We start from the raw sequence: 26,557 nt of genomic DNA, 5'->3' as shown, positions 1-26,557 counted from the left end.
AAGATCTCCAAGTTCAAACATTGATTTACAGACAGCAATCCAAACAAATGTATCTCGAAAGCCAAACATATCATGTACAGAATTATTGCCAATACCCGGACCATTAAATACCCATAAAAAACTTTTAGACGGAAACAACATTTAGAGATTATGGCTTCAACACCCTTTATGGAAATATTTAAACAAAAAGAGGACAGACATCCAAGTAAAATTTTAAAACAATTTGCACCACTAAAGAAATCGAAAAGAGATATGAAATCTAACAGAAAAAAGATGCCAGCTAAACGCAGAATATGTAAGAAAGCGTCTTTATCTTCTGATACAAGTGTAGATGAAAGTGAACTCTGCGATGATGACGAACTTGACAACTCAGCTCCTAATGAATACTGCATAATCTGCAATGACTTTGATAAAGATGGTGAGCCATGGTTTGGGTGCACAATTTGCGCTAGATCGGTTCATCAATAACAAAACCACGAAGAGTTAAGCAACTGGATAAATTGGTTGCTAATTTAAGAACTTATTTTCAGGTGCAGGCTGGGATATCTGCTTTACATTGAGTTTGCGTAGTAGATGATACAACGCCGCATAAACTGAGGGAACAAGAAATGCGCATAAATCACCTCACTAAGCAAGAAAAAAATGAGCATGATCAGAAAAGATGTTTCCCGAGACTGATGGTTTCCTACTGGCCATTCAGGATCAGGTTATTCCAACTAAAAATTACCTGAAATGTATTGTTAAAGATCCTTAAGTCCAAAATAACAAACGCCGATATAGATGCCAAGCTAAAGAAATCATCCAACATCTTACCGGGGCTGCCAGGCGTTTGTCGGTAATGATTTTAAAGAACGCCATGACTTAGTAGGAAACATTACCCACCAAGAACTAGCTAACAAATTGGGACTTCTGCAAACCGACCATCTTCCTTATTATCATTATATCCCTAACAGAATGCTCGAAAATAACAAATACAAGCTATACTGGGACCGTACTGTGCTCACAGACCAACCAGGGACACATAATAGACAGGATCTTATACTAATCAATAAACTTACTAGATAAGTAACAGCTATTGATGTGGCGATATCCAACACCAATACCTATTACTCTATCTACTACTGGTGTTATTCCCAAAAACCTTCTAAAGAACATAAAACAGCTGGGTCTAAATGAACATCTCTACAATGCAGAAAGCTGTACTTCTCGCGACGTCCAGATGTGTACGAAATTTTTTATGATACTCCAGCATATCAAGTCACCTAGGGCTCGATAATAAGGACTGAGTTCTATCAGAGCTTAATCTTTTTGATACCTTAGGTATCTGGGACGAGTGAATTTTTACCTTAGAGTGAGTGTGAGCCGTATGGCTAAATCTGGATGATATCGTATGGCATTTTTGTCGAGGAACTCCTTTTGGACAGTTTCCAGCACAAATTGCATCTTTAACCCTATTTCAAGCAGCTTATGTCGATAAGCTACAGCTATTCCCTTGGCAATGATAAGTATAAATTCTTAGCTCCAAAAAATTTCAATTAGAACATGCTCAAAATATTATCGCAGTTAAATATTTAAAACAAATATGATAGTCAAAAGTTTTCTTCTACAGAGAAAAGAAACTGAAACACAAATATTTTAATAAATAACAAATATATGTTATATTTTAGGTAAAATTAATAAAATAACATTTATTGAGGCATCCAATACTGGCCTGTTTATTTATTATGAAGAAATTTTAAGCCCTGAGTGTTTCTTAAGCTTGTTACCATGTATTGCATTAAAATTCGTCTGCAGAATCAAATTACGTTTTGTGTATGATTAAATTGTTTATAAGGAACATAACGGATGTATCGAAAAACAATTGACGATTATAAGTGCATCGTGTTTCATCCGAACTGCAGCTTTTTACATACAAAGAGAATATAATTAAATGAGGTTCAAAAATGTATACCCAATAATACGTGCACGGTAGCTGTGTATTAATAACAATTAGGGAGTGGTGTTTTCTATTTACTGTGACTGTACTTATAATATGGCCTTTTAATATGTAATTATTGTCTACTGGTATGAGAATAAGTGATTTATCTGAATTTTTTACAAAATATGTTTTTTATGTATTCAGGGATTCTGCAGTATTCTCTCTGTTGTCCCATTCTCCATCGTTTAGGCTTGTCTTACTCATGGCGTCGTCTACTTCGTTTCTCTAGGATTTTCGAAGTCGTCCTCTTTTCCTTTTTCCTATGGGACTCCATTCGGTTATTGTCTTTATCCATCTGCTGTCGCTAGTTCTTCTTACATGCCATTCCACTTTAGTCTTTTTTGTTCTATATATGTTAGTATGTCTGTTTCTATTGATGTTTTTTGCTTTATTTCGTCATTACTTCTTATCCATTCTTGTTACTCTGCAGCATCTTCGCAGGCATTACATCTCTGTTGCTACTATCTTACTGCTGTTTTTCTTGTTTATGATCAAATTTTTAGCCCCATATGTCATAATACTTCGCACTAATGTTTTATAAATCTGTGTTTTTGTCTTCATATTTAGGTGTCTATCCCACCATACCGAGTGAAGTTGCTGTTCTTGTTAGTTCTATTCTTTGTGTAATTTCTTCCTCTGTCGCCTTTTTCGTAATTATAAACCCCAAGTATTTGAATTTATCCTTTCCTTTGATTGTTACCTTGTCATGTAGATCTTCTATGTCTTCTTCCCTTGTAGATTGGTACTCTGTTTTCGCGAGGTTAATATCTAGGCCAGCCTTGGTATATTCTTCTTGTAGTTTCTTCATCATGTAGCTGAGGTCGTCTTGGTCTTGTGCAATCACTACTTGATCGTCTGCAAAGCTCAACGTATATAGGTAGTCGTTCCGTACAGCTACTCCCATGCCTTCGCATTTTCTTTTCCATGTAGTCAAGGCTTTCTCTAAATATATTTTGAATAGGATTCGAGATGTGGAGCAACCCTGCAGGAGCCCTTTTGTTGTGGTAAAGTCTCCTAGTTTACAGAGTTTCGTCTGTATTTCTAATTTGTACATTGCCTCCCATAGTTCTGACCTTGGGACAGAGTCATACGCCTTTCTCAGGTCCACAAATGCCAAAAATGTATATCTCTATTTTTTGCCAACAGTTATACCAGTATGTATATGTGGTCTATGCATGATCTTCCTGCCGTGAAGCCTGCCTGATCCTCCCCAATTTTGTCTTTTCTCGCTTGCTCTATCTTTTCTCGCAGTATTTTCCCCCATAATCTTTCTATTGATGATATTACGCTTATTCCTCTGTAGTTTTCGCGTCGTTTTCTATCTCCTTTGTTAAATATAGATGTCATATATACCTCCATCTATTCCTTTGGGAGCTGTTCTCCATTTATGGCTTTCTGAAATATCCATTGTATCATCCTGTGTAATATTTTTGATAGCTCAGGTGAGATGCTTACAGGTCCCGCTGCTTTCTTATTTTTTGATTGCTTTTATGGCCGTTCTTATTTCCCTATCTGTTATTTCTATTTCTTGTTGTGGGGATCTACTTCGCCTTCGTCTGTTTTCTTTTCCAATGAACTGTGGTCTTTGTTCTGTTAATAGTTTCTTGTACTAGTCCTTCCATTCTCAAAATATGTTTTTTGATGTAGGGTAAACAAGTCGTTGATTTTAAAATTTACCAAGGCTCTCTGACTCCGCTGCAAAATAAAGAACTTGGTTTAGGCCGTCGGTCGTTCTTCGCCTAGTAGAAACTTTTCTCCGGAAAGTTGCGTCTACTTTGATAGATATTTTTCGACTTTGTCATTATTTGATAAATTGCTTGAACTAAAAATAGAAGGAACGGGAACAATTGTGCTAAACAGAACAAAGGGAGATAAGAAGAAATGCAGGATCCAAAGCATATATAACCTCGATACATAAAAAGGGAGATAAGAAGAAATGCGGGAACTACAGAGGCATCAGTGTGATAGCATGTATGGGCAGATTATATGGAAAAATACTGAAGGAAAAACTGGAAAAATCTATCTCAAATAAAATCGGAGAAGATCAGGCGGGGTTCACGGCAGGAAGATCTTACATAGATCACATTTATACACTCCAACAATTAATTGAAAAAATAATGGCAAAAAATAGACCAGTACACATGGCATTCATAGATTTAAAAAAAGCATAAGACACGGTTCCCAGAAAACAACTATGGAACACGATGAAGAAATCGGAATAACTTAGAGGTTAATAGAAGCCGTAAAAAACCTTTACAACAACAACAAGGTAAGAGTTAAAACCGGCAACAAATACTCCAACGAATTTAAGACCACAAAAGGCTTATTGGAGGGATGCTCTACATCTCCGACACTGTTCAAGATATTCCTCGAACAAATATTAAAACCATGGAAAATAAAATGTGAAGGGATGGGAATACCAATTTGGGACAACTTCTTGTACACATTAAGCTTTGCAGATGACCAAGTGGTAACGGCTCAATATGAAGAAGATCTGTGCTATATGCTTCGAAAATTAGAAAAGGAATACACAAGAAATGGACTGGAAATAAATCTAGAAAAGACTGAATATTTAACAACAGAGCAAGAACCGGTGAGAAACTTGGAAATGGACGATAATAGGGAAATTAACGGCACTGACAAATTCAAATATTTAGGATTCATACTCTCAAAAAATGGAACTACCGAGCAAGAGATAACCTGCAGATTAGCACAGACAAGAACATGTATTAAACAAATGAACGGGGTACTGTGGGATAGACAGATTACCAGAAATACAAAGAAGAGAATTTATAACACCTTGGTACGCAGTATAATGACCTATGGAGCAGAGAATTGGGTAATAAATAAACGAAACAGGTCCAAAATCACAGCAACTGCAGTGGAGTTCATGAGAAGAAGCTGCAGAGTGACAAAAATGTATCGCATCAGAAATGAGGAGATAAAACGAAGAATAGCAATAGAACAAGACATACTCAGCTACATCGAAGAAAAAAGTTTAATTTGGTATGGACATGTGAGAAGAACAGATCATACAAGGTGGATAGCAAAGATTTCGGATTGAAGCCCAGTAGGAAGGAGGAAAAGAGGTAGACCCTGAAGATCATGGAGGGATGAAGTGGACGAGGCCATGGAAAGACGAGACCTTAGAGATGGAGAATGGCAGAAAAGAAAGGACTGGAGACGTTGGCTGAAAGAAGGAAGGCGGCGACAGCTGTAAAAATCCTTGTATAGATAGATAGATAGAACAAAGGGATGTGTATTTAAAAATGACAAAAAAATGAAAAGAGGTCAGTCAGAAGAATACGTAAGAAGTGACAAAAAAGTATGCTTGACAAAGTGGAAAGATAATAAATCCGTAATTATGGCTTCCACGGCTTTTGAAGTAAAACCTTTAAAAAAAATTAAGAGATGGGACAAACAAGAGAAAAAAACATGTCGAAGTAACTTGTCCAAAAGTTGTTAACATATATAATGAAAAGATGGGAGGTGTCGATGTATGCGATCAAATGATTGAATGTTACAGAACCTTTTTTAAAACTCGTAAATGGACTTTTAAAACTATCCTTCACTTATTTGATTTATCCATCGTTAACAGCTAGATGGAATATCGAAAAGATTGTAAAAACAATAAATACAAAACAAAAGATATCTTGGACCTGCTACAATTTCGGTTAAATTTGGGTGAATTTTTGATCTGTTGAACAAAAACCAGAAGACCAGAAAGAGACAATGAAGATAACAGAGAAGAATCTAGTATCAAAAGGGTTAAGTACGCTTCAATGCCCTGTCGTGAAAAAAGGTATGATGGGTTTGATCATTGGCCTGTTCATGAAAATCAAAAAAATCCTAACACATGTCGTCTAGAAACCTGTCAAAGTAGATCAAGAATAAGGTGTAGTAAGTGTGATGTTTATCTTTTTTTAAGTAACAAACAAAACTGTTTTGTTGTTTTGTTCAATTTCAATGCAAATAACTTTATTCAATAAGTTAGGTTTCATTTTTCTCAAATTGGTTTCATTATCACAATTGTGTTAGTTATCTGTGTGCTACTGTCTGTATGGGCTAGTCCTTGAATCCTGTCAAATGTCACTTTGAAAATTATGCAAAAAATTTGACTTCCTATTAAGGTATAAACTAACATTACCCTAAAATTTTAACTCAATATTTAAAATCATTTACGTTCGGGAGCGTAATGGTTATATAGACTTGCATGCAAATTGTCTTTTTTCACAAATATCGTCTTTTTCTTTCCAATATATCTACTTGGTTCTTTACCTTATCAGAATCTTCTATATTATATATGAAAATAAATTCTTTAAGTTTATTTCAAAAGAAATATTTGTTAAAAATGCAAAGTAAGGAAAAAACCTGGAGAAAATTCAAAACAAATTTAAATACTTGTATGTAGACTTCGGCAAATATGCAAATAAAAATGTAGAAAATATGCGCATAAATATGCACGTGTTTACCCGAAAATATGCAAATATTTTACAAAATATGCATACAAATAAATAAAAAAATCGTAAAATAGTAACAATTTTATTTAAAAAAAAAGTGTACATAACTAAATATTTCCTACTATTCATTAAGATTTACATTTATTTTAAGTAACTACATCATTTTCAAGTATGTATAAACTTATTTAGAGTAACAATAAATGACCAAGTGGTGTTCAAAATTTTCTAACAAAAACTTGTGGCTTCTGTCTGAGTACATATATTTATATATGGAAAAACTTCGTTCAACATCAACTGATGTAACGGGAGCATTTTTCAAACTAACCAAAACATTTGGTTCTAAATTAATTGTTTCCGAAATATTTCCAGCTAGAACACTGACTACTTCAGAAAGAATATGGTAACCTTTATTTTTTTCCATAGTAGCTTCAAATTTTTTTAAAATATCTTTTCCAATATTACCTCTAACGTTCCGACAACATGACGCAAATTCTTTTATTAATGCTGTACTTTCGAACAATGACAGTTTTGGCGATTCTGAGTAATTGTTTTTTGAACAAAACTAAAATTTGATTTTACAAATGAAAGTTCTTGTTGAAGCAAGTTACTCTGAAAAGTTTGTTTAGAATCCAAAAGAGATTGGGAACTTTCATCTGTTAACGTATCAATTATGTTCTTTATTTTAACAAAATGATCTGCATAAAAATTAGCTGCTTCTAACCATGTTCCCCATCGCGTTAAAATAGGTTGTGGTGGAAGAGGAATGTTAGGTAGCATTTCTTTATAAAGTTGAATTCTTATAGGAGATTTAAGAAATACTTTTTTGACACTGGATATCATGGTATTTACAAGAGGAAACTTTTTTCGTATTTCCTCTGCAACTCTGTTTAATCCATGCGCTACACAAGTAACATGTATTAAATCTGGGAAAAATATTTTTAAATTTTGTCCTGCTTTCACCATATAAGGAGCAGCATCCGATAAAATAAGCAGTAATTTATTAGAAAGAATAGTTGTCGGAAGAAAAAAAGTTGCTAATGTTTCTTGTATAAAACGCGAAATTGTTAAAGCATTTGTTTTCTCAAGTTGCTGGCATGAAATAAGATGAGATTTTGGTAAGGTATCTTCTTTAAGAACACCAATCAATAAATGAGCAATATACTTTCCTGAGGAATCAGTGGTTTCGTCTACAGATATGTAAAAATAATTATCTGCAATTTCTTCCTTAATATTCATTAACACCGACGAGTGTAGCCCGTTCACATTATTTCTTCTTAGAGACCGATCACTTGGAACATTAAGTTTGCAATATTTTTTTAGAAACGAACTAAAATTTACATTTGCTAATTTTGAAAGCGGTATGTTTGCAGACACTAATGCGCGACACAAGTCTTCATTAAAAGTTTCTTGCTCATCTAATTTTTTTGAACTAGATTGAAAACATTTAGCCATTGAAGTTTGATGTTTTCCTCCTATTTTTCCTTTTTTTGCAATGTGTGAAGCACTTCTCACATGCTATCTATAAATAAAAATAAAAACCTTTATTTTAACCCAACCTTTAAAATATAAAACCATTTTGTTACTAACCATGTTACTAACCATTAGTACATCATATAACTTATTTTAAAATTCAACAAAAGTTTTTTTTTGTTAATTCAATTACAATAAAAATAATTGTGTTTTAGAATAGCTGACTTCATAAAAAAAAGTAAAGGTGAAAATTTTTCTAAATACACACCATTGTATTGTACCATGGACAATTTTTTCTCACTAAAGGAAGCTATTTTTCATTTAAAAACAACCTACTAAAGTGAGTACTAAATTTCAAGTAAATACGTTTATTGGTTTTAAAGTTATTGTTGTTATTAACTAAAAGAATTTAATTTTTTTTAATTTTAACACCCTGTATCTCGAAAAGTAAATAAGTTTGACCCCTCATTAACTATATCGTTTTGTTCAATTTTTCGAGAAGTATCTACAGTCAAACGTTGTAAGTATCATTTGGAAACACCCTGTATGTATGAAATATTAGATATTTAATAGAAAATATTAGATACTTACAATTTTGCCACAGACTGAACAGTAGATTTTTCCCATATCCATAGACAGCTCTTTATAAGGTTTAATCCAAGTTGAAGCACTGGTTGTTTTAGGCATTATAAAATCACAATCTTCCTTTTTGTTACGCACAACGAGTGTTTACGCTTTGAATATCAAAACAAAAATGATTTACAAATCTGAGCATCAAATTAGAAATGTTTAGGTACCTAATTCAATAAACTGGGAGATTTTGGAAAATCCCTAAATTAGGAACAAAACTATTAGCCGTTTACCTGCTGTTAAGATACAATAAATTGTAGATAGATTTGGGGATTAGATCATAAAATGCAAATGAGCGAACCCTTAGCGATTATCCAATAACTGAATGCCTCAGTGACCGAGACTTTCTAAGAATGTTGAGGGCTACTTAAATTGATCTTCTTTGAAATTGTAAATGTTTTGTACCTGTAGAGATTACGTACTTAGATCATTTCTTGATTAAAATGACTACAAAATTTTATACAAGAATTGAAATAAATTGGTATGTTTAAAAATTTTCAAATACAGTATAAAAATCTGAACTTTTATGCACTTTATGCAAACTTTTATACAAATATGCCAAAATATGAAATATTTGCATAAAATATGCACAATATGCAAAATATGCAAAATGCTTATTTGCCGAAGTCTACTTATATGATTGAATTCACAATAAACTAAATTTATGTAAAGGTGATGAAAAGACATAAAAACAATATTTTTAATATTTTATAAAAAAACTTTTTAATATATTCCAGTAGATATGTAATGTTTAATTTTCAAAACAAGTTAATTATTTAAAGATAACAAAAGAGTAGCTTATTTACGCTTAGTTGATGGAAAAGATAATTATGAAGCAAGAAATTCTTTGCGCCTTGCGTGCAACAGTCCTTGCTCCTTCAGAACCGACCGATGGAACACCGCAACGGAAGCGGTACTTTTGACAGATTTCGGCCTCGTTAACATTCAAATAAGGTTCCACCTACCAACATGGGAATAAATACGACTGTCACACCACATATTTTCTATAATTGTATATTTCAGAGACGTAGTCTACAGGGTATTTAAAAAAAAGAACAAAGAATATATTTGCTAATAGGCCGCGCAAAACAAATATGATGCACATTTTAGATTTTTTATTTCCTATGGAACAAAGCAGTTAAAACAGTTCCTAAACGCTTATATCATGACGTTTGGAGATATTTAAGTTTTGGTTTCATTAAAGAATATTAAGATTACAGGCTGAATAAATTATGAACGAGATCGCCCGAGTGTGAGAGAGCAAGAAGACAGAAAAAGGATGCTTTTAAAATTCTAGAATAACAGTATATCGGAAATATAATAAGATACTACTAAATCTTTTTTTGTATATTACTTTTTCTTTCAGTTCTGGATATTTTTTACATATTTTTTTATATCTTTATCTGCAGCTTTCCTACTATAGTCCCAGCTCTTCTTTGATGTGGTGTACTTTCCACTCTATAGTTGTTATTTTATGTCTTTTCTGTTGAGAATGTTTTCAACAAGAATGGAGATGATCCAAAGACATTCCATGTTCAACCAGCAGAAGAAGCAGTTTTAACGAAGATCGAAGAAATTTCTAGAAGAAATAATGACGAGAAATTTAAAAATGTATCGCAAACGATCGAAGAAACTTCTAGAAAAAGTTATGATAGATTCGAGAACGTTTCCAAAAGATTCGATGAAACGTCTCAAATTATTAAAGAAGTATGTAGTCAGAACAATGAGAAATTCGAAGAAGTGTCTAGAACATTCGATAAGGTAGAAGAGAAAATCAAACAGCTAGGGAACTTGATAACTAATACGAAAGTGCTACCACCAGTTACTGTAGGTGTTTTAGATTCTGTAGTGAAAGAAGAATCACCTAGAGACGAAAGAGACGAAACGACACATTATATGAGACTCAAATTACCACCATTTGATGGAAAGTCTTCTTGGTCCATATACTAATTTAAAGCTATTGCGTCAGCTAACCATTGGTCAGAACAAGAAAAGGCTGTTTCCTTGACTGCTGCTTTATGAGGTGATGCGGCGGATATCCTAAGATCGATTCCTAAGGGTCAAGAAAAATGTAACCAGACCTTGTTCACTCGTCACTCGACTAGACAAACGTTACGGAGATGCCCATCTACCATCCAGTTTACAAAGTACAAATAAGAAGTAGAATTCAACGTGCATGTGAGAGTTTGCAAGAATTTGAAGCAGATGTTGCTCCTTGGCCTATACAGAGGCACCAGACAACATTTTGGAAGAAATTGTTGTAGATGCCTTCATCAATGGGTTAAGAGACAGTGAACTACAGAAAGCTTTACGACTAACAAGACCGAAAGTTTTAGATGAGGCGCTCGCCATTGCCTTGGAACACCAAACAGCTAGTCAAGCTTCACGGAGCTATCGAGTACGAAACTCTAAAGAGAGCGAGGAACAAAACGATAAACGTCTGGAGAAAATCGTACGAAAGTAGCTCGTAACACGATGCCGAAGAGACGCGAACCCAGATGTTGGAATGGTAACGACGTAGGTCACATTCGCCGCAAATTGCAAGAAAATAATAAAACACTCAGAAAGCTAGAACAGATAACACTGGGCTGAAAAAAGTCATTCAAATGCTAATACTCAGTCAAGACAGCCGTGCAGTGCTAATTGTATTCACTGTTTTAAATTAGAAGAACGACTTCGCCCCGTGAGACGAACCACAGTCATTAATGATCAATGGCAGCCTCAACAGTTACAAGACGCCCAAGCAGATGATCCATGTATAAAAAGAGTATTGGATTGGATGCGTCGAAGTGAAAGACCTTCTTGGTAAGACATTAGTGCATAGTACGTAGTACGTATCACAATTCTTAGAAGGATAAATCTAGAATATTCAAGTGTTGGCACTTCAATAGCGCCCGTCTTCGATGCGCTTTCAACGAGAAGAATAGAGGTGGACTATTCCAGAATATTCTGGTACATAATAACTCCTATATATAAGTAGCTCCGACATTAGCTAAGTTAGTTAATAAGATATACTCGTGCTGTAAACTTATAAATAAATATATTTAGATAAATTAGAACCGCTCGTTTTATTTAAAAACGGTAGAGTATATTAGCACAAATAATATAAAATGATACGCTCTGTATAATTATTAAACATATTCCTTTTAAACAGACCGCAAAGACTTTTCTCTTAATTAAGTCTTGGTCTTTTCCTTTGATAAAAATCATCAACGGAAACCGCATTGTTAGCAACTTATCGGTAATCAATTATATTTCGTTTATAGCCATACAGGGTGAGCACATTGATTTATTGTTTAAGTATTATAAGATGTACGGTAAGTGCATATTATTGAAATTGTTTCAGATTATTATTACATATTCTACCTATTATCCTCAACAATAACTTGTTATCTAATTTACCTTAAGCTTCTATCTTTGGTCATAGAACTCCTTTTTTTTTCGATTCCGTTTTTCTTCCAGCAATTTAAATTCGCTACAGTTCAGCACATTTTTTGACGTTATTAACCCTTAATTTGGCAAACTTTAACAGGTTCACTGTCCACCGACCACATATGGTCTGTGGACTAAAGGCACTACCGGTTCAAAGACCATATGTGGTCTGTTCGTCGATACAATTTTCAGGTTGTTTATAAAAGTGAACGTGGGGAGAATGGCGTTTATTAGACGTGGACTTGACAGAATATATCCCATATATTATAAATAGTGTTGGGACAAAGGGAAAAATGTGAAATTTTATCGTAATTGCGATACAATGTAATATCGAAACTAAACACCTATGTTTATTGCGTTTTCACTTTTAGCGAACTAAATATTGGATATGTGACATAAAATAATATACAATATAATGAAAAGTAAATATTTACTGAAAAAGAAGAAGTATCGAAAAAAAAAGTTACATATTCAATGTATTTTTGGAAACATTGTACACAATACGGTTTGGTAAAGATGTTGCATATTTGTGAAACTCTTTTGGCTTTATTAGTGGTAGCTGCTGATGTTTCTCTGTTTGACGAAATTCATTATAGCAGCTGGCACACCTAAGTCTAGTAATTTTTCCATCTTTTCTATCCAGCGGTTTAGGAAAATGCTGTGCTTGTAACGTGGACGGCGTAGGTATGGCAGATGTCTGGACAACGTTTATGCCCAAAAGATTTTTCACAATACTCATTTGGGCCTGCAATAATGTACATTTATTTTGCTGGTTCAATTTGTTGAACAAATAAACTGTATTTATGAGACCCAATCCAAACAGAACATCGACAGCAACTTTTTTGTACCAGGTCAAGGTCTAGCGAATTGGTGAATAGTAGCTAGCCAATTTGTAAGAAAGATCGATACCCTTTTTTCAATTATTGTATTCCAATATCATATTAGGCTTTGGATGCACATTTCGACCAGTACTCATCGTTTGTTCATCTTTTATTTTTTATTTTTAAAATTGGTATGCATAATACCCGGAAATGTAAAGTAGCTAATTCTTTTGCTAAATGATGGTTGAAGATTAGGATATTGATTGTAATTAGAATGGTAATGTGTGGAGAAAGCATAGGGGAAGAAAAGATTTGTTATGTACTTGTTCTCAAGTTCTATTCCCATCCCTGTGCATTTTTCCCCAAGTTGCTTAGTGCTGAATGTAAATTTTGAATAAAGAATATTCTTGTCTCAAGCCTTTTATGACAGGAAATGGTCCTGAAATTTTATTCTTAATTTTAACGATACTTTATGCATTTATGTACAAATGTACATGTTCCGAAGATTCTTTCCATATTACTAAAAATGTTACTACTTAGTTATGGGTTAAACACCCTGTATGATGATCACATTTAAATTATCTTTGTTACTAAACGGGAATGCTTTGTGTATAAATAAATTTATTTTAATATATTACCCACCAAATATGAAAACTATGTCTCATTTTGTAATGTCAAGAACCATATTAATATATTTTAAATATACAGTAATTGAATACCATAATAATATTAACCAATGTATTTAAAATTTAAATAATATACCTAATTCTGTTACTATTATCGCCATAGTAAATACTATGTAAGATGGTTGATTTGGGATTAAATTCTGATAAGTTTATTACTAGTGGACCAGGTAAGCGGGGCTCTCTTTACATTTTCATGTAACATATTTAGTTCAGGAAATGAAGCTCGAAAAAAGTTAATATCACATGATGGCGTAATCCGCTCACGGACTCTCCTTGTCGCGTAAGTGGACTCCTCCAACTGTTTACAGCGCCTTATTAAGGGGCTGTTGGTAAGGAAAAGCGAAATAAAGGTTAAATATTTTTTTAAACGGAAATATATATAATTCATAAAAAATACAGTTAAAAATTTACACGTATATTGGTAAAGGGAGTGAATAATGCATAAATCTGTCCATATACTCAAAGTAGTCTCGAATAGGGATTAAATTGTCTTCTACGGAATGCTCCTTCCAAAAGTCAGCGTCTTCCCTTGATAACTTCTTTAACCATACCTAAAACAATTCAAAATATTTTTTTTTATCTTCAAGTCATTAAATAAAAATTTTCTTTTTAAACTGATACCGAAATAAAAGCTTATAGTTGCTATATGAAGGTTAAGTTTTATGCTAAATTAATTGACTTTATTGGTTTTATTATGTATAGGATGCAAAATTTAAATTCGTGCACGATTATTTTCCTACTAAACCGCTGAAAATAAAAAAAAACAAAGATAAGAATTACAAAAGTTAAGTACCTACTCTCAAGTAAAATGCATTTTCATTATCATACTTTAATAATTAAGTAATATTTTATTAATAATAATAATAATAACAACGGATATAGAGGGCCTTCAGTGGAAAGTAAGAACACTTCTCACAAAGGAGCAAAAACATCATCCACGCAGTGCAGTAGAGAGAACAATATTACCGCGCTATCAAAGGGGAAGAGGACTTATGGATATAGGTGAGCAATTGGATAAACAAATTGTTAATTTAAGAAATTATTTTCAGGTACAGGCTGAGATATCTACTTTACATCGAGCAATTTGCGCAGTAGCTGATACAACGCCGCTTAAACTGAGGGAACAAGAAATGCGCATAAACCACCTGACTCAGCAAGAAAAAATGCGCACCTGGATGAGTAAACCTCTGCATGGGCGACATCCCAATAAGATCAGCCAATAATATGTCGACACTACAGCGTCGAACTATTGGTTGACATCAGGAAAGACGTTTCCTGAGACAGGGATCATCTTCCTTATTATCAATACGTCCCTGACAGAATGCTTGAAAATGACAACTACAAGCTATACTGGGACCGCACTGTGCTAACAGACCACCCAGTGGCGCATAATAGACCGTATCTCATACTGGTTAATAAACTTACTAGGCCAACAACACTTATTGATGTGACGATACCCAACACCAATAATTTACGTGTTAAATACAACGAAAAGATCACCAAGTACAGAGATCTAGAAATACAAATCAGGAGACAATGGAGAATGGAAAGTACACAGACAGTACCTATTATTCTATCTACTACTGGTGTTACTGGTGTTATTCCCAAAAACCTTTTAGAGAACATAAAACAGCTGGGTCTGAATGAACATCACTATAAGGCCATGCAGAAAGCTGTACTCCAACATACCAAGTCACCTAGGGCTCGATAACACGGAAAGAGTCCCACCAGAGCTCAATCCTTTTGATACCGTAGGTATCTGGGATGAGTGAATTTTCCCATTAAAGGGAGTATAAGCCGTATGGCTAAATCTGGTATATCACTGTTTTGTTTCTTGTTAACTTTGTATCTATATGTTTAACATGGAGTTTCATATATACAAATATTATATTCCACAACGAGTATCTCACATGTAATGTACATATGTAACTAGTTTTTTATAGACCTAATTTAGCTAGTTTAGCTACACATTATTAGACGCTACATTATTCTTTTGCGAAACTTCGGTTGGGTAGATATTAAAAGTAAATGACGCTCTATATCATTAGCCCATTGTCCAGCCTTTAGTTTCAATTTAGAATTAAAATATGAAAAAAACGATTACAGAAGGAAAAATAAATTACTAGTCGTAGTCATTTAAAATATACCATTTCACTATGTCTGATAAAACCAGCATCAATTTCGTTATGATGCGTGTCTGCTTGTTTCTTTCCAATTCTTAATAGTTTCATGGCTCCCTTATAATCATTATATTTTACAATTCGATAGTATCCCTTCATATGATATAATCTAAAATAGAAAATGTATTAAAATATATTCTATTAATTTTTGATATAACCAGAAAAAATTTTATTTAAATAAGAATTAAACTAAACTAATTTTTATTTTAATATTATGAATATATGGATTTAAGCCACAATTATTGATTGTAATAAAAATTATATTTTTAACTAACTAATCTTTGATGTATAGATTTTCGCTCCGGAAATCCACCCCCTTTTTGCTTTTCGGAGTGGAAATCAAACGTTAAACAACTCAGTTGTTATCAACAGGTCCTCGAAGACACTTTGTCTCAGGACCAAGTAACCGATGTAGAGCCATACGTTGCCATGTTACCAATTCCAACGGTAATTTCAACATCCTAATTTTTAATAACATATAATGTTTAATAACATATAATATTTATAAATTTATAACATTTAAAGGGTTTTCACCCATATATTTTAGCGGCTCATAGCATGTACACTTTGTTACACTGATGATGGATTTTACATTCTGGCAACGTTCTGTATTTGTGATATAGCCCGTTTGGGTATTTTATTTATATCTTTTACTAAAGATTTGAAATAAATTTTTTTGTGATACATGGTATACATCCAGTTACAGGAACTTAGTTTCCTAGTGGACATTCTGCATCACTCCCGTCAGAATTTCGGGCGACAGATTCTCGTATTCCTGACGAATATTCTTCTAAGAGCTTTGACAGTTTGAGGCTCATTGACGTAAACCCAAACCCCATAAAAAGAAGTCTGAAGCACCAGAAAGTGCTTCTTTTAAAATACCGGTTGTGCCGTTGCACCGTCCTGTTAGAATCATATGTTCTCCAGTCGCAATTCGCTAATTTGAGGAAGAAAAAATCGGAATAATGGCTCTGTAGCTCGCGCTGTCCACAGTTGTCATTTGGCCAGCGGTGTTTTCAAAGAAAAATTGCCCGATTGGCCCTCCAGCGTAAACAGCTCACCATGCAGTAACTTTGAGCGGGTGTAATGGTTAATTGCAGCTGATACTCGTATTTTCATGTCGACACGCCGTCTTTTTGATGTTTCGGGCCCTCCTCGACAGCTTGGGCAACAGCAACGATACTTTCAGCAGGGTGGTTTTTTCGGGGCCAGCCATATTTGGGAGCATCTCGTGTTTTGCCAGTCTCTTCAAGGTATGTGGCGAAACGCCACAATGTTTGTTTCTTTCTTTTTTCCAGTTCACAGATTTTTTCATCCCTGCTTAGTGATCTTATATTAAATGTATATATGTTAATTTGATATTAAATATCATCAAATTAACCATACAATTAACCAATAAATTATTAAGTGGTAATCAAAGATAGAAGCACGTGGGCTCTAGGTGGATGACTATAGCGACAGACAGAGAAGAATAGAAAAGGATTGGGGAGGCCTATGTCCAAAGATGGACCAAAGAAGGCTAATTAGATAGATCGATAGAATCAAAGATAAAGACAATTATCAGGAGCGAGTATAAACTTTTTTTTTTTAATAAAAACGAAATAAAAACGAAAAGAAATAGTTTATTATTACCTTATATTATTAGTAATGAAAGAGTTTTCTTACCTTGGTAAAATAATTTTAAATCTGTGAAACTTTTCTAAAGTCACAAAAATTTCGTTAATACGTTTGTTAGCCTTATCGACTGCTGATAAATGCTTTCTATCCATTTTGTAAACCAAATAGATAATAAGTGCTTCTAGTAAATATAACATTGTTTTAAGGTTGACTGTGTTTTCTTCTAACCTTCTAATATTAAAATTGAAAGCAGTCTTTTGCCAACCAACAGCAGATTCCCAGTTTTCATTTCTCAGTTCCCTTAAAATTTAAATATCGTTAAATATTTCAGTAAATTTGTACTGTAAAGTGATACTAGTAGGAAAGTTTTGGGGAAGTTCTGATTTTTTCATTCCATATGTGTTTTGGGGTGCTAAATCTGAATCTGAGGTTTGCGGACAAAATTTCGTGACGCAACATTTAAAAAACCAGAAGAAATCGGTTTTTTTTTGCTTTTTTCCGGTTTTTTGCTTAAAACTCGAAAACTGTTAACTTTTAGTAAATGGTCTGTTTACAGAAATTAAAGTACTTAAAGTTCTGTACAAATGTCACTATTTTGGTTATTGTACAGACGAACCGTTCGGTCTCAAGTGCAAGTTGAAAATTGGCAATTTGTACCGGTGTGACTGCAAAACCCACTTTTTAGATTTGTATTGAAAGGTTTTCAGTTAATTTCCCCTAGTATTTAAGTTAACTAAAATAAAGTGTGAGTGGTTGTGATACTACTTCTGCATTGTTTAATCAGGGGAAACTGAAATTTGTTAAAGTCCTGCAGAAGAACAAAGATTTGCAATCGGTAATTGAAGCTTTCAAAGACCCTAATTCAAGTTAAGATGAGATTGCCACAGCAGGAAACATGTTTCTCACGGCTCTATATGGAAAAAAAGAGACAAAACTAAACGATTCAGGATATAAACAATACGTATCTTCATCATTCAAAAATAAGACCAACATTTCCTAATTGCTCCCAATTGAAGCTGCTGCACGAGAACATTCACTGAGAGTTTACTATCAGGTGCAGCAGTGGTTATCCGGTCAAGCCACACCTAACGAGCAACAAAAATACCCAAGTGAGTGGGGATGGCAAAAAACTAGTAGTGGTCTTGTGCCAGTACCAACTACTTTGGACCCTGCACCAAACTCAATACTCCGATACATTTCATGTAAATGTAAAAAGGGCTGTCAACGCAATTGTGGATGCAGGAAGGCGGGACTCCATTGTTCCCCAATATGCGCATCATGCATGAAGGACTGTATAACAATGTTGAGCCCCCAGAAGACAGCTCTGACATAGACGTAGAAGAAACTGAAGAAAGAGAGAGAGGTATGTTGGATCTGACCAGTTATTTTGTAGTCATTCATCTCTCCTTGATATATGATATGTGTCTCTCCTCTTTTTATTTTCCAGGAGAACGACTCCCGACGCTGACGATGGAGCAATCAGACCCTGAGCCAGGACCCGATGCCATCGAAGAACCTCAGTACGATGCGGAAGGTATGTTTAATCTCACAATCTATTTTGCAATCTTCATCTCTTCTTGATAAATGACTTAACTTTAAACTTTTATTTTCCAGAACAAGCAGAACCAGGACTCATCGTTATCGAAGAACCTCAGCCAGGGCCTTCCAAAAGACAACGGCTCATATAAATTTTGCATATTATAATTTATAATCATAATAATATATGATCATAAGTAACGAGATTTTAAGTTTTATTTTGTTACGAGTTCTACCTACCTACTGAATTTGCATAATTTTTGTCTTTTTTCTTTTTAATTACTTGTGTGGAAAACCAGGTGACATTTATCAAATGACAGCATCCATAAAAATTAAATATTGAAATGTAAAAAGTGGGTTTTGCAAAAACTGCTAAAAATTTACAATTTTCAAGTCGCACTAGAAACCGAACGATTCGTCTAAAAAAAAAAACTAAATACTGGTATTTGTAGAAAATTTCAAGTAATTTAATTTCTGTAAACAGACCATTTACCAAAAGTTGATAGTTTTCCAGTTTTAAGCAAAAAACCCGAAAAAAGAAAAAAAAAAACGGTTTATTCTGTTTTTTTTTTTAATGTTGCGTCACGAAATTTTGTCCGCAACCCCCGAATTCGGATTAAGCACCCCAAAAAACATATCAAAACTCTCCTAGCAAAAATACAATTTAACTGAACTAAAAGGTGAAATGCTAAAATCTGTCAAACCTACGAAACTAATATTATTATCGGCGATTTCAATGCAAAAGTTTATAAGAATACTTTTATAAACTACCTGCAAGGAGATTATATACATGGAAATCTTCATAAGACAATCCTAACCACATAGAACAAATAAAATAAATTATTTTTTAATAAACATGTCAGTTAAAAAAGCCATAATTACGACCGCACCTCAGGGCGCTGGAGGGACTGCGAGAACCAGATGAAATTATATCATTTATTCTGATTCAAATATCAAATTAAGTACCATTGTTTTTAGTTTAAATTTAGAAAGTTTACTTACCACAGCCACAATAATACCATTAACTGTTTTTTTCCATCTGGATCTCGCAACTGTGTTTCCCAACCTTCTTCTTGAATATAGTTCAGAATATTTGAAATAGGTTCAGCTGTAAGACCCGTTTCTACATGAACCATCAGGCATAAATTATAGTACCAGGCCTTTTCTGAAAAATATTGACTTTATGATAAATTATATAAAATATACTGAGAATCACGAAGGTGTGAAGTTTCTTTTGTGGAAGTTTCTTATTGTGCATCTTTCATTCATTGTTATGCTTTGGTAGATCTGCTATAGGTAAGCTTTCTGCCAATATCTGATAGCATTTTATTGGGACCTGGTATAGTAGGCTCTTTTATCAAGACATCGAAGCTTCGTATAACTGCAAGTTTTTCTGAAGTCATGTTACCGTGCTGGGGATTCAACCATAGGGCACTGATTAAAGGTATTGAGACCTACTTAAGGCAAATGTGTTTAGACATAGTAGTATGTTCATACTGTGTCAAGGCTATAATTGGAGAGCGCAGTAGACACAAAACAAACTTCAACATATGCCTAAGCAATCTTATTAGTTGATCCACGAGTGTTTATTTGTATGATTGTAGCTTTAGAATAATTTTCCAGAAATTTTTAATACCTATTACATATTTTTAAAGCTTTTAGAACCCATATAGTCATTTAATTTAGATAATTTTTGTACAAGTGATTGTTGAAGCAAAATCTACATTGGTATACTTTATTTACAATTATAAGAACTGACTTATGCAGAATTTAAAAGATTCCCGCTGCTAAAGTCGAAGCCATAATGGGATTTGTCTCTTCAGGTAAATAGTAAAAAGGGCCGGCTTAACGAATTTTATATTTTATTTGTCATTTACATTACATATTTAATTTAAATAAATATCTAGATAATTAAGGGAAAAAATACATAAACTGATGGAGTATTAGAATTAATTAATTATTATATTTTCTGTCTCGATTCTTTATTAAATATATCCAAATTTTGAAAGTCATAAACAATTTTTGTTTTGTTAAAAAAATTGCAAGTGAAATAATAAAATGGTGAAGTGAAAATTAAAATGAATTAATGTAGATATATACATATAGCTAAATATGATTATATTTTATACTTCATGTAAATAAAGAAGTGTTTTAATTGTTAGTAAGGTATAAAGTATGTCTGAAAAAGTTGGCAACAAATGGGAAATTTCTTTTTATTAATTTCATGAAAAAAACTATTCTTCATAAACATTTCTGCATTTCATAGAAATCAATAATCAATAATCAAATTTATAAAAGTTTAAGTGGTATACACCGAAAATCAAAAATATTGATTTATGCTTAAAAGTGAAGTGCTTTTAAATTTAGGTGCGGCATAAAATGTTATTTTAATTTGGTTGTAGGATTTAAAAATTATTTTTAAAAATAGATTCATGGCCTTTTAATGATGTATCAGTAGGTGCATTAATTTTTAATTTTATTTCTAATTTACCTTATTCAATATACAAAATCAACAAATGCAAAAGTATTTTTTTATTTACTTTTTACTTTAAATGTATTATTTAATTATTAGAAGGCCATGAATCTAAACTTGGACATAATTTTTAATAGCTACAAACATTTTAAAATTACATTTTCTTGCATATTTAAATTTAAAATCACTTTCCTCTTCAGTATTAATTAATAATTTTGATTTTTCCTATCTACCACTTAACATTTTATAAGATTATCTGTTAATGATTTCTATGTGATGCACAACCTTTAATGAAGAATAATTTTTTTTCGTAAAATTATTAATAAAGAATATTTCCCATTTTTTGCCAACTTTTTCAGACATGAAACGGAAAACAAACATAACAAGTCAACATGAATAAATATGAACCTTTTAAAACGAGTAAATCGGTACTCACCGAAGGGACCTCAGACGTTCAGATACAATTAGCGTCTCTTTGTAAAGACAATGAAGTCGACTTTACTAAAGTAACAAGACATTTACTTAACACAGACACTACACAGTACTCCCCTGAGTTAGTGATAATTTATAGTCTAAAAAAATCATTATGAAATTGACTGGCCAGTGTGAAAACTAGTGCCAATAAAACACAAACCACACACAAAACATTTTCTTCGTTGAGACTTAAAATAATGATTAATAACAATAATTATGGGAAATTTGTATGTTTATAAAAAGAGTTTTTTGACATTATGCTTGAGTGATAATATTTGATCTGATTATATATACCTATATACAGTCGTGCTATGCTTGGCTATTATGCCGGTCCTGGCAGCTTTGGTAGCTGTGATAATTATACAACAATAGAATATTTACAAGGGATTATTCAGTTTTACAGCTGTTATTAAAATAACTTTTATAATGAGACACTAAATTTCTGGATACAGTATAACATTTTATATTATATAGCAACCATATTGGAGCAATAATCACATATTTCAGTGCTTTAAAATTAAGCTCAATTGTAAACATTAAAACAATTTGACTAGAGAAATTCTTATCAATAAGAGTCTAAAGTAAGGCTACTGCATAGCATCTAAACTCATTAAAATATATTTGAATGAGGCGCTCTCAGTGTGGAGAAGAAAGTGCTGAAATATGGGCATCCAGACTCTTCTTCTCCTTCCTGGCATAAACTCATTTCTATCGATGTCGCTTCCCTTAACCCTCGCTCTACAGTTCTCTCCCCTTAACCTTCGCTCTACAATTCTCCCCCAAATTTGCATAGAGCGTGACATTAACTTCATCCCTCTTTAGCTCTCACAGTCCTGATCGTTCCATTTATCTTTATACAATTAACCATCGTACACTCTCTCTTCACCACTCATATCTCTCCTAGAGTCTTCCAAACCGACACAGGTATTCCATCAGCTCCTACTGCTTACCATTATTCATCCTATTAAACCCATGGACAACCTCATCTCTCGCTATCCCCATTACTAGATTCATATTTAGGATTCCGCATCCTTTGCCTCTCCTCTAGTATTCTTCATTTAACAACTTTCTACAGTACTTATACCATCTTTGCTTTTTTGCTTTATGTTAACATTGGTTCTTAACAGTCTTCCATCCCACATCTACCCTATGCACCATTAAAAAAATATTTATCCATAATAAATTTTCATTTCAGGTATGGTTATGGTATATGGGATGGAATAATAATGCGTATGTTGAGAAGTTACAAATGTAGTATCTTGTTATATCTCATAGAAGCAGCGACACTGATTAAACCGATATTGAAAAAGGTGGAAGTTTTTAAAATATGACTTTATAGAAGAGTACTAAAATTATCTTACTTAGACCGAGTTACCAATGAAGAGGTTTGCGAAGACTCTCAAAAGAAAAATAGTTAAACAATTAAATAAAATTAAGAAGAATTTCTAGTCGATTTAAGAACGAAATTTCAGGTAAATTCAATACCAAAAACCACAAAGACGTATCTTCTTATTAAATCGAGTCACTTTACAATTAAGGAATATATCTACATTTGAACATCAGGATAATTCTACACTTTAAAATATTACGATTTCAGTCAACTTACTTTCATAAAATTATGATATTAAGAAAGTTAAGAGTTTAGAAAGAAAAGTTGAAATTTAAAATTTTATTTTTTAGAAATTATAATTTGTTGCACACTTCGATGTAGTTGATAGAGGGCGCCATATATGTCACATATAAGGCATAAATTTGTGCTTTTGCTACCTAGCGCTACTTGTGTTAAAAATATTAAAGATACATTATTTTAACTCCAAAACTGAATACTTTTCGAGATAATTGCATTTTACAATCAGCCGTATAATAATTCTGAGTTGGGATATTTGTGCATTAAATACTGAATATCTGTATATAGACATAATTAATAGTTTATTTTTATAAAAACAGGTGAAAGATGGTTATGGAACAAAACAAAATGCTTTGTTTCGTTTTTAAAATGTTTTAGATGCAACCTAGAATTTAATGCAACCCCAATGTTATTTAAAGAATTAAGGGAAATCTTAACATAGTAGGCTGATATCGCGAATGCTTTTGACAACTAAAAATAAATCTTGTTTCGAATATTCAGTGACTTTTGTAATATCTAGATTATTTTGGTTTATTAAATGAAAGCGGAAAATGCCGAGGATAACAATATTTCAAGTATCGATATGAGAGATATGATTGCTATTTATTGTCAGCAATATTTTAATGGGCGGGCAGCGAAAAGGAAATATTTAAGAAGAAACCCAAACAGGTTTCATTCTAATCACCAAACCTTTTAACATATATTCCGGAGTGTGGGCGAAAGTGGTTTATTTCATCCTAAACGTGACAACTTAGGCTGACCGAAAATCACAAGTAATGATTCGCGTTGACGAATATAATCAAATATGTAAGTACACTACGTTTATTTAGCGTTAATAATCAGCAAAACTTTAGTTTTACAAATCCTACACCGTGAGCATTTTCACCTTTACATACCATGGAAACTACACCGGAGTATTGCTTACTCTGGCGTTTATTACTGCTTGACATTGATCTCTCATACTAAGAATTACTTTTCTTATTCCATCTTCATTATTAAAAGTGAAACTGGAACAAACCATGAAGTGGAGATATCTAGGAGTGGCTAGTATACATGTTGAATACAAAGCACGTGGTGTTCGTGTGTATTAAGGTATAAAAAATGCTTATTAAAAGCTTAAAATTTTTATTTTAAAGAAGATCTTTTCGGAATTGAATCATTCCATCATCAGTTTAATAAGAAGTTGTTAAAAACATTGTATGGCCACATAAAAACATTGGAAGGACATCAGTGTTAAAAAAAAATCCTCATGGTATTTATAAAGGTAAATGCAATAGACTGTTAACTTGTTGATTAATAAAAACTGAAAATGGGGGCATCTTACATGACCCCCTGTAGCTGGTGAGGTTTTATCGACTTACATTACCTCTGATCTGTGCTGGAGTCTAGCAGATAAATAGTCCAACTGATAAATCATCAGTTAGCCCTAGACTCCACGACAGTGATTATCAGTTAGCCCTAGACTCCAGCACAGATCAGAGGTAATGTAAGTCGATAAAACCTCACCAGCTACAGAAGGTCATGTAAGATGCCCCCATTTTCAGTTTTTATTAATCAACAAGTTAACAGTCTATTGCATTTACCTTTATAAATACCATGAGGATTGTTTTTTAACACTGATGTCCTTCCAATGTTTTTTGTGGCCATACAATGTTTTTAACAACTTTTTATTAAACTGATGATGGAATGATTCAATTCCGAAAAGATCTTCTTTAAAATAAAAATTTTAAGCTTTTAATAAGCATTTTTTATACCTTAATACACACGAACACCACGTGCTTTGTCATCTTGATTAGTTTGGTCCCAAATTTCAACTAATCGCAAAAGCTTGTCGTAGTCGTCTTTATACGATATCCCAAATATATTGCATTCAGTTGAGGTCGGGACTTCTCGCAGGCTAAACCATGACATTCCAACTTTTTGTCGATATCGCTACACAATTTTTGCAATGTGTAGTCTGTGATAATGCCTATCATGCATAAGCATGAAATTCTTCTCAATAAATAGTACAAATGGCAAGACATGTTCCTCTAAAATATTCCGTGTGTAAAATTTAATGTGCCTTTGTGCTGTAAGCCACCCTCTGTCTATTCGAACTAACGCCGTACGAGCTTCCAAATTAATCCCACTCCACACCATTACTAAGCTGCCACCATCAGTCCCTACAACTACACAATCTCTACGCACAGTACACTGTGCGTAGCATTCCTCAGATCTTCTTCTTTATTTCGTCTGTCATCAGAAAAAAAGGCAATTTGGATTCGTCGGTAAATAATATTCTTCTCCAATCTTTATTATTTTAAACAACATGTTCAAGAGCAAAATGCAATATTTGTCCTTCTATGTTCTATGGTCACTATGGTGAGACTAAATTCATGATTGTAACAAAGAAGCTATACACCAATGTGAATTTAACCATAAATAATCAGCCAGTTGAAAGAGTTACGTCCTACAAATATTTAGGGGTTTGCTTCACTGATACTAATGACCAGACAAGAGAAATCAAGAGGCGAATAGAGATAGCGAGACAATCGTTTGTCAAAATGAAAAAGTTCCTATGCAGCCGGGACATAAATATAAACTTAAGAACGAGAATGTTAAGGTGCTATGTTTTCTCCGTTCTGCTGTACGGCATGGAAGCCTGGACACTGAAAAAGATAAACATCAAAAACATTGAGGCACTCGAGATGTGGTGTTACAGGAGAATGTGGAAAATACCATGGACAGAAAGAGTAACAAATCAAGATGTTCTGCTGAAAATGGGGAAGGAATGCGAAGTCATAAAAACCATACAAACGAAAAAACTGGAATATCTGGGCCACATAATGAGAGGAGAAAAGTACTTTCTGCTTAGACTCATAATCTAAGGAAAAATCTCGGGAAAGAGAAATGTGGGATGTAGGAGGATTTCCTGGTTGCGAAATTTAAGGGAGTGGTATGGGTGCAGTTCAATACAGTTTTTCAGAGCTGCAGCCAACAAAGTAAAGATTGCTGTGATGGTAGCCAACCTCCGATAGGAGACGGTACTGCAAGAAGAAGAAGCTCTATGTTCAATACTGGGCCAGTTTATGTGCTGCCAGGGCACTGGTGATTTTCGGCAACTCTTTTTATTATCGTAATAGGCTTTTTTTATTAGAAAAAAAGTCGCAACCACCAAAAGGTTGTTGGTGACC

At 33.3% G+C, this 26,557-nt stretch overlaps 1 protein-coding gene and 1 long non-coding RNA gene across 6 annotated transcripts in view; one reads left to right on the top strand and one right to left on the bottom strand.

The window, feature by feature from the left end:
* Nucleotides 1-13,841: 13,841 nt before the first annotated feature.
* Nucleotides 13,842-26,557, bottom strand: part of LOC140446071 (adenylate cyclase type 10-like) — a 77,720-nt gene continuing 65,004 nt past the window's right edge. For 4 of the 5 annotated variants that reach the window (XM_072538590.1, XM_072538591.1, XM_072538593.1 and 1 more), the window contains 4 exons: nucleotides 19,813-19,975; nucleotides 17,323-17,574; nucleotides 15,625-15,766; nucleotides 13,842-14,028 (listed from right to left, as the gene is read on the bottom strand). In XM_072538590.1, coding sequence (XP_072394691.1) covers nucleotides 13,885-14,028; nucleotides 15,625-15,766; nucleotides 17,323-17,574; nucleotides 19,813-19,975 — 701 coding nt within the window. In that variant the 3' untranslated portion in view covers nucleotides 13,842-13,884. The remainder of the gene's footprint in view (nucleotides 14,029-15,624; nucleotides 15,767-17,322; nucleotides 17,575-19,812; nucleotides 19,976-26,557) is intronic. The other variant, XM_072538592.1, reaches the window with a different exon arrangement.
* Nucleotides 18,648-19,016, top strand: LOC140446073 (uncharacterized). The gene is made up of 2 exons (XR_011951459.1): nucleotides 18,648-18,808; nucleotides 18,889-19,016. It is a non-coding gene; the product is annotated as an uncharacterized lncRNA (long non-coding RNA).

This window comes from Diabrotica undecimpunctata, chromosome 7 (assembly GCF_040954645.1).
Source record: "Diabrotica undecimpunctata isolate CICGRU chromosome 7, icDiaUnde3, whole genome shotgun sequence".
NCBI lineage: Eukaryota > Metazoa > Arthropoda > Insecta > Coleoptera > Chrysomelidae > Diabrotica > Diabrotica undecimpunctata.
This window is presented reverse-complemented; position numbering and strand designations above follow the sequence as displayed.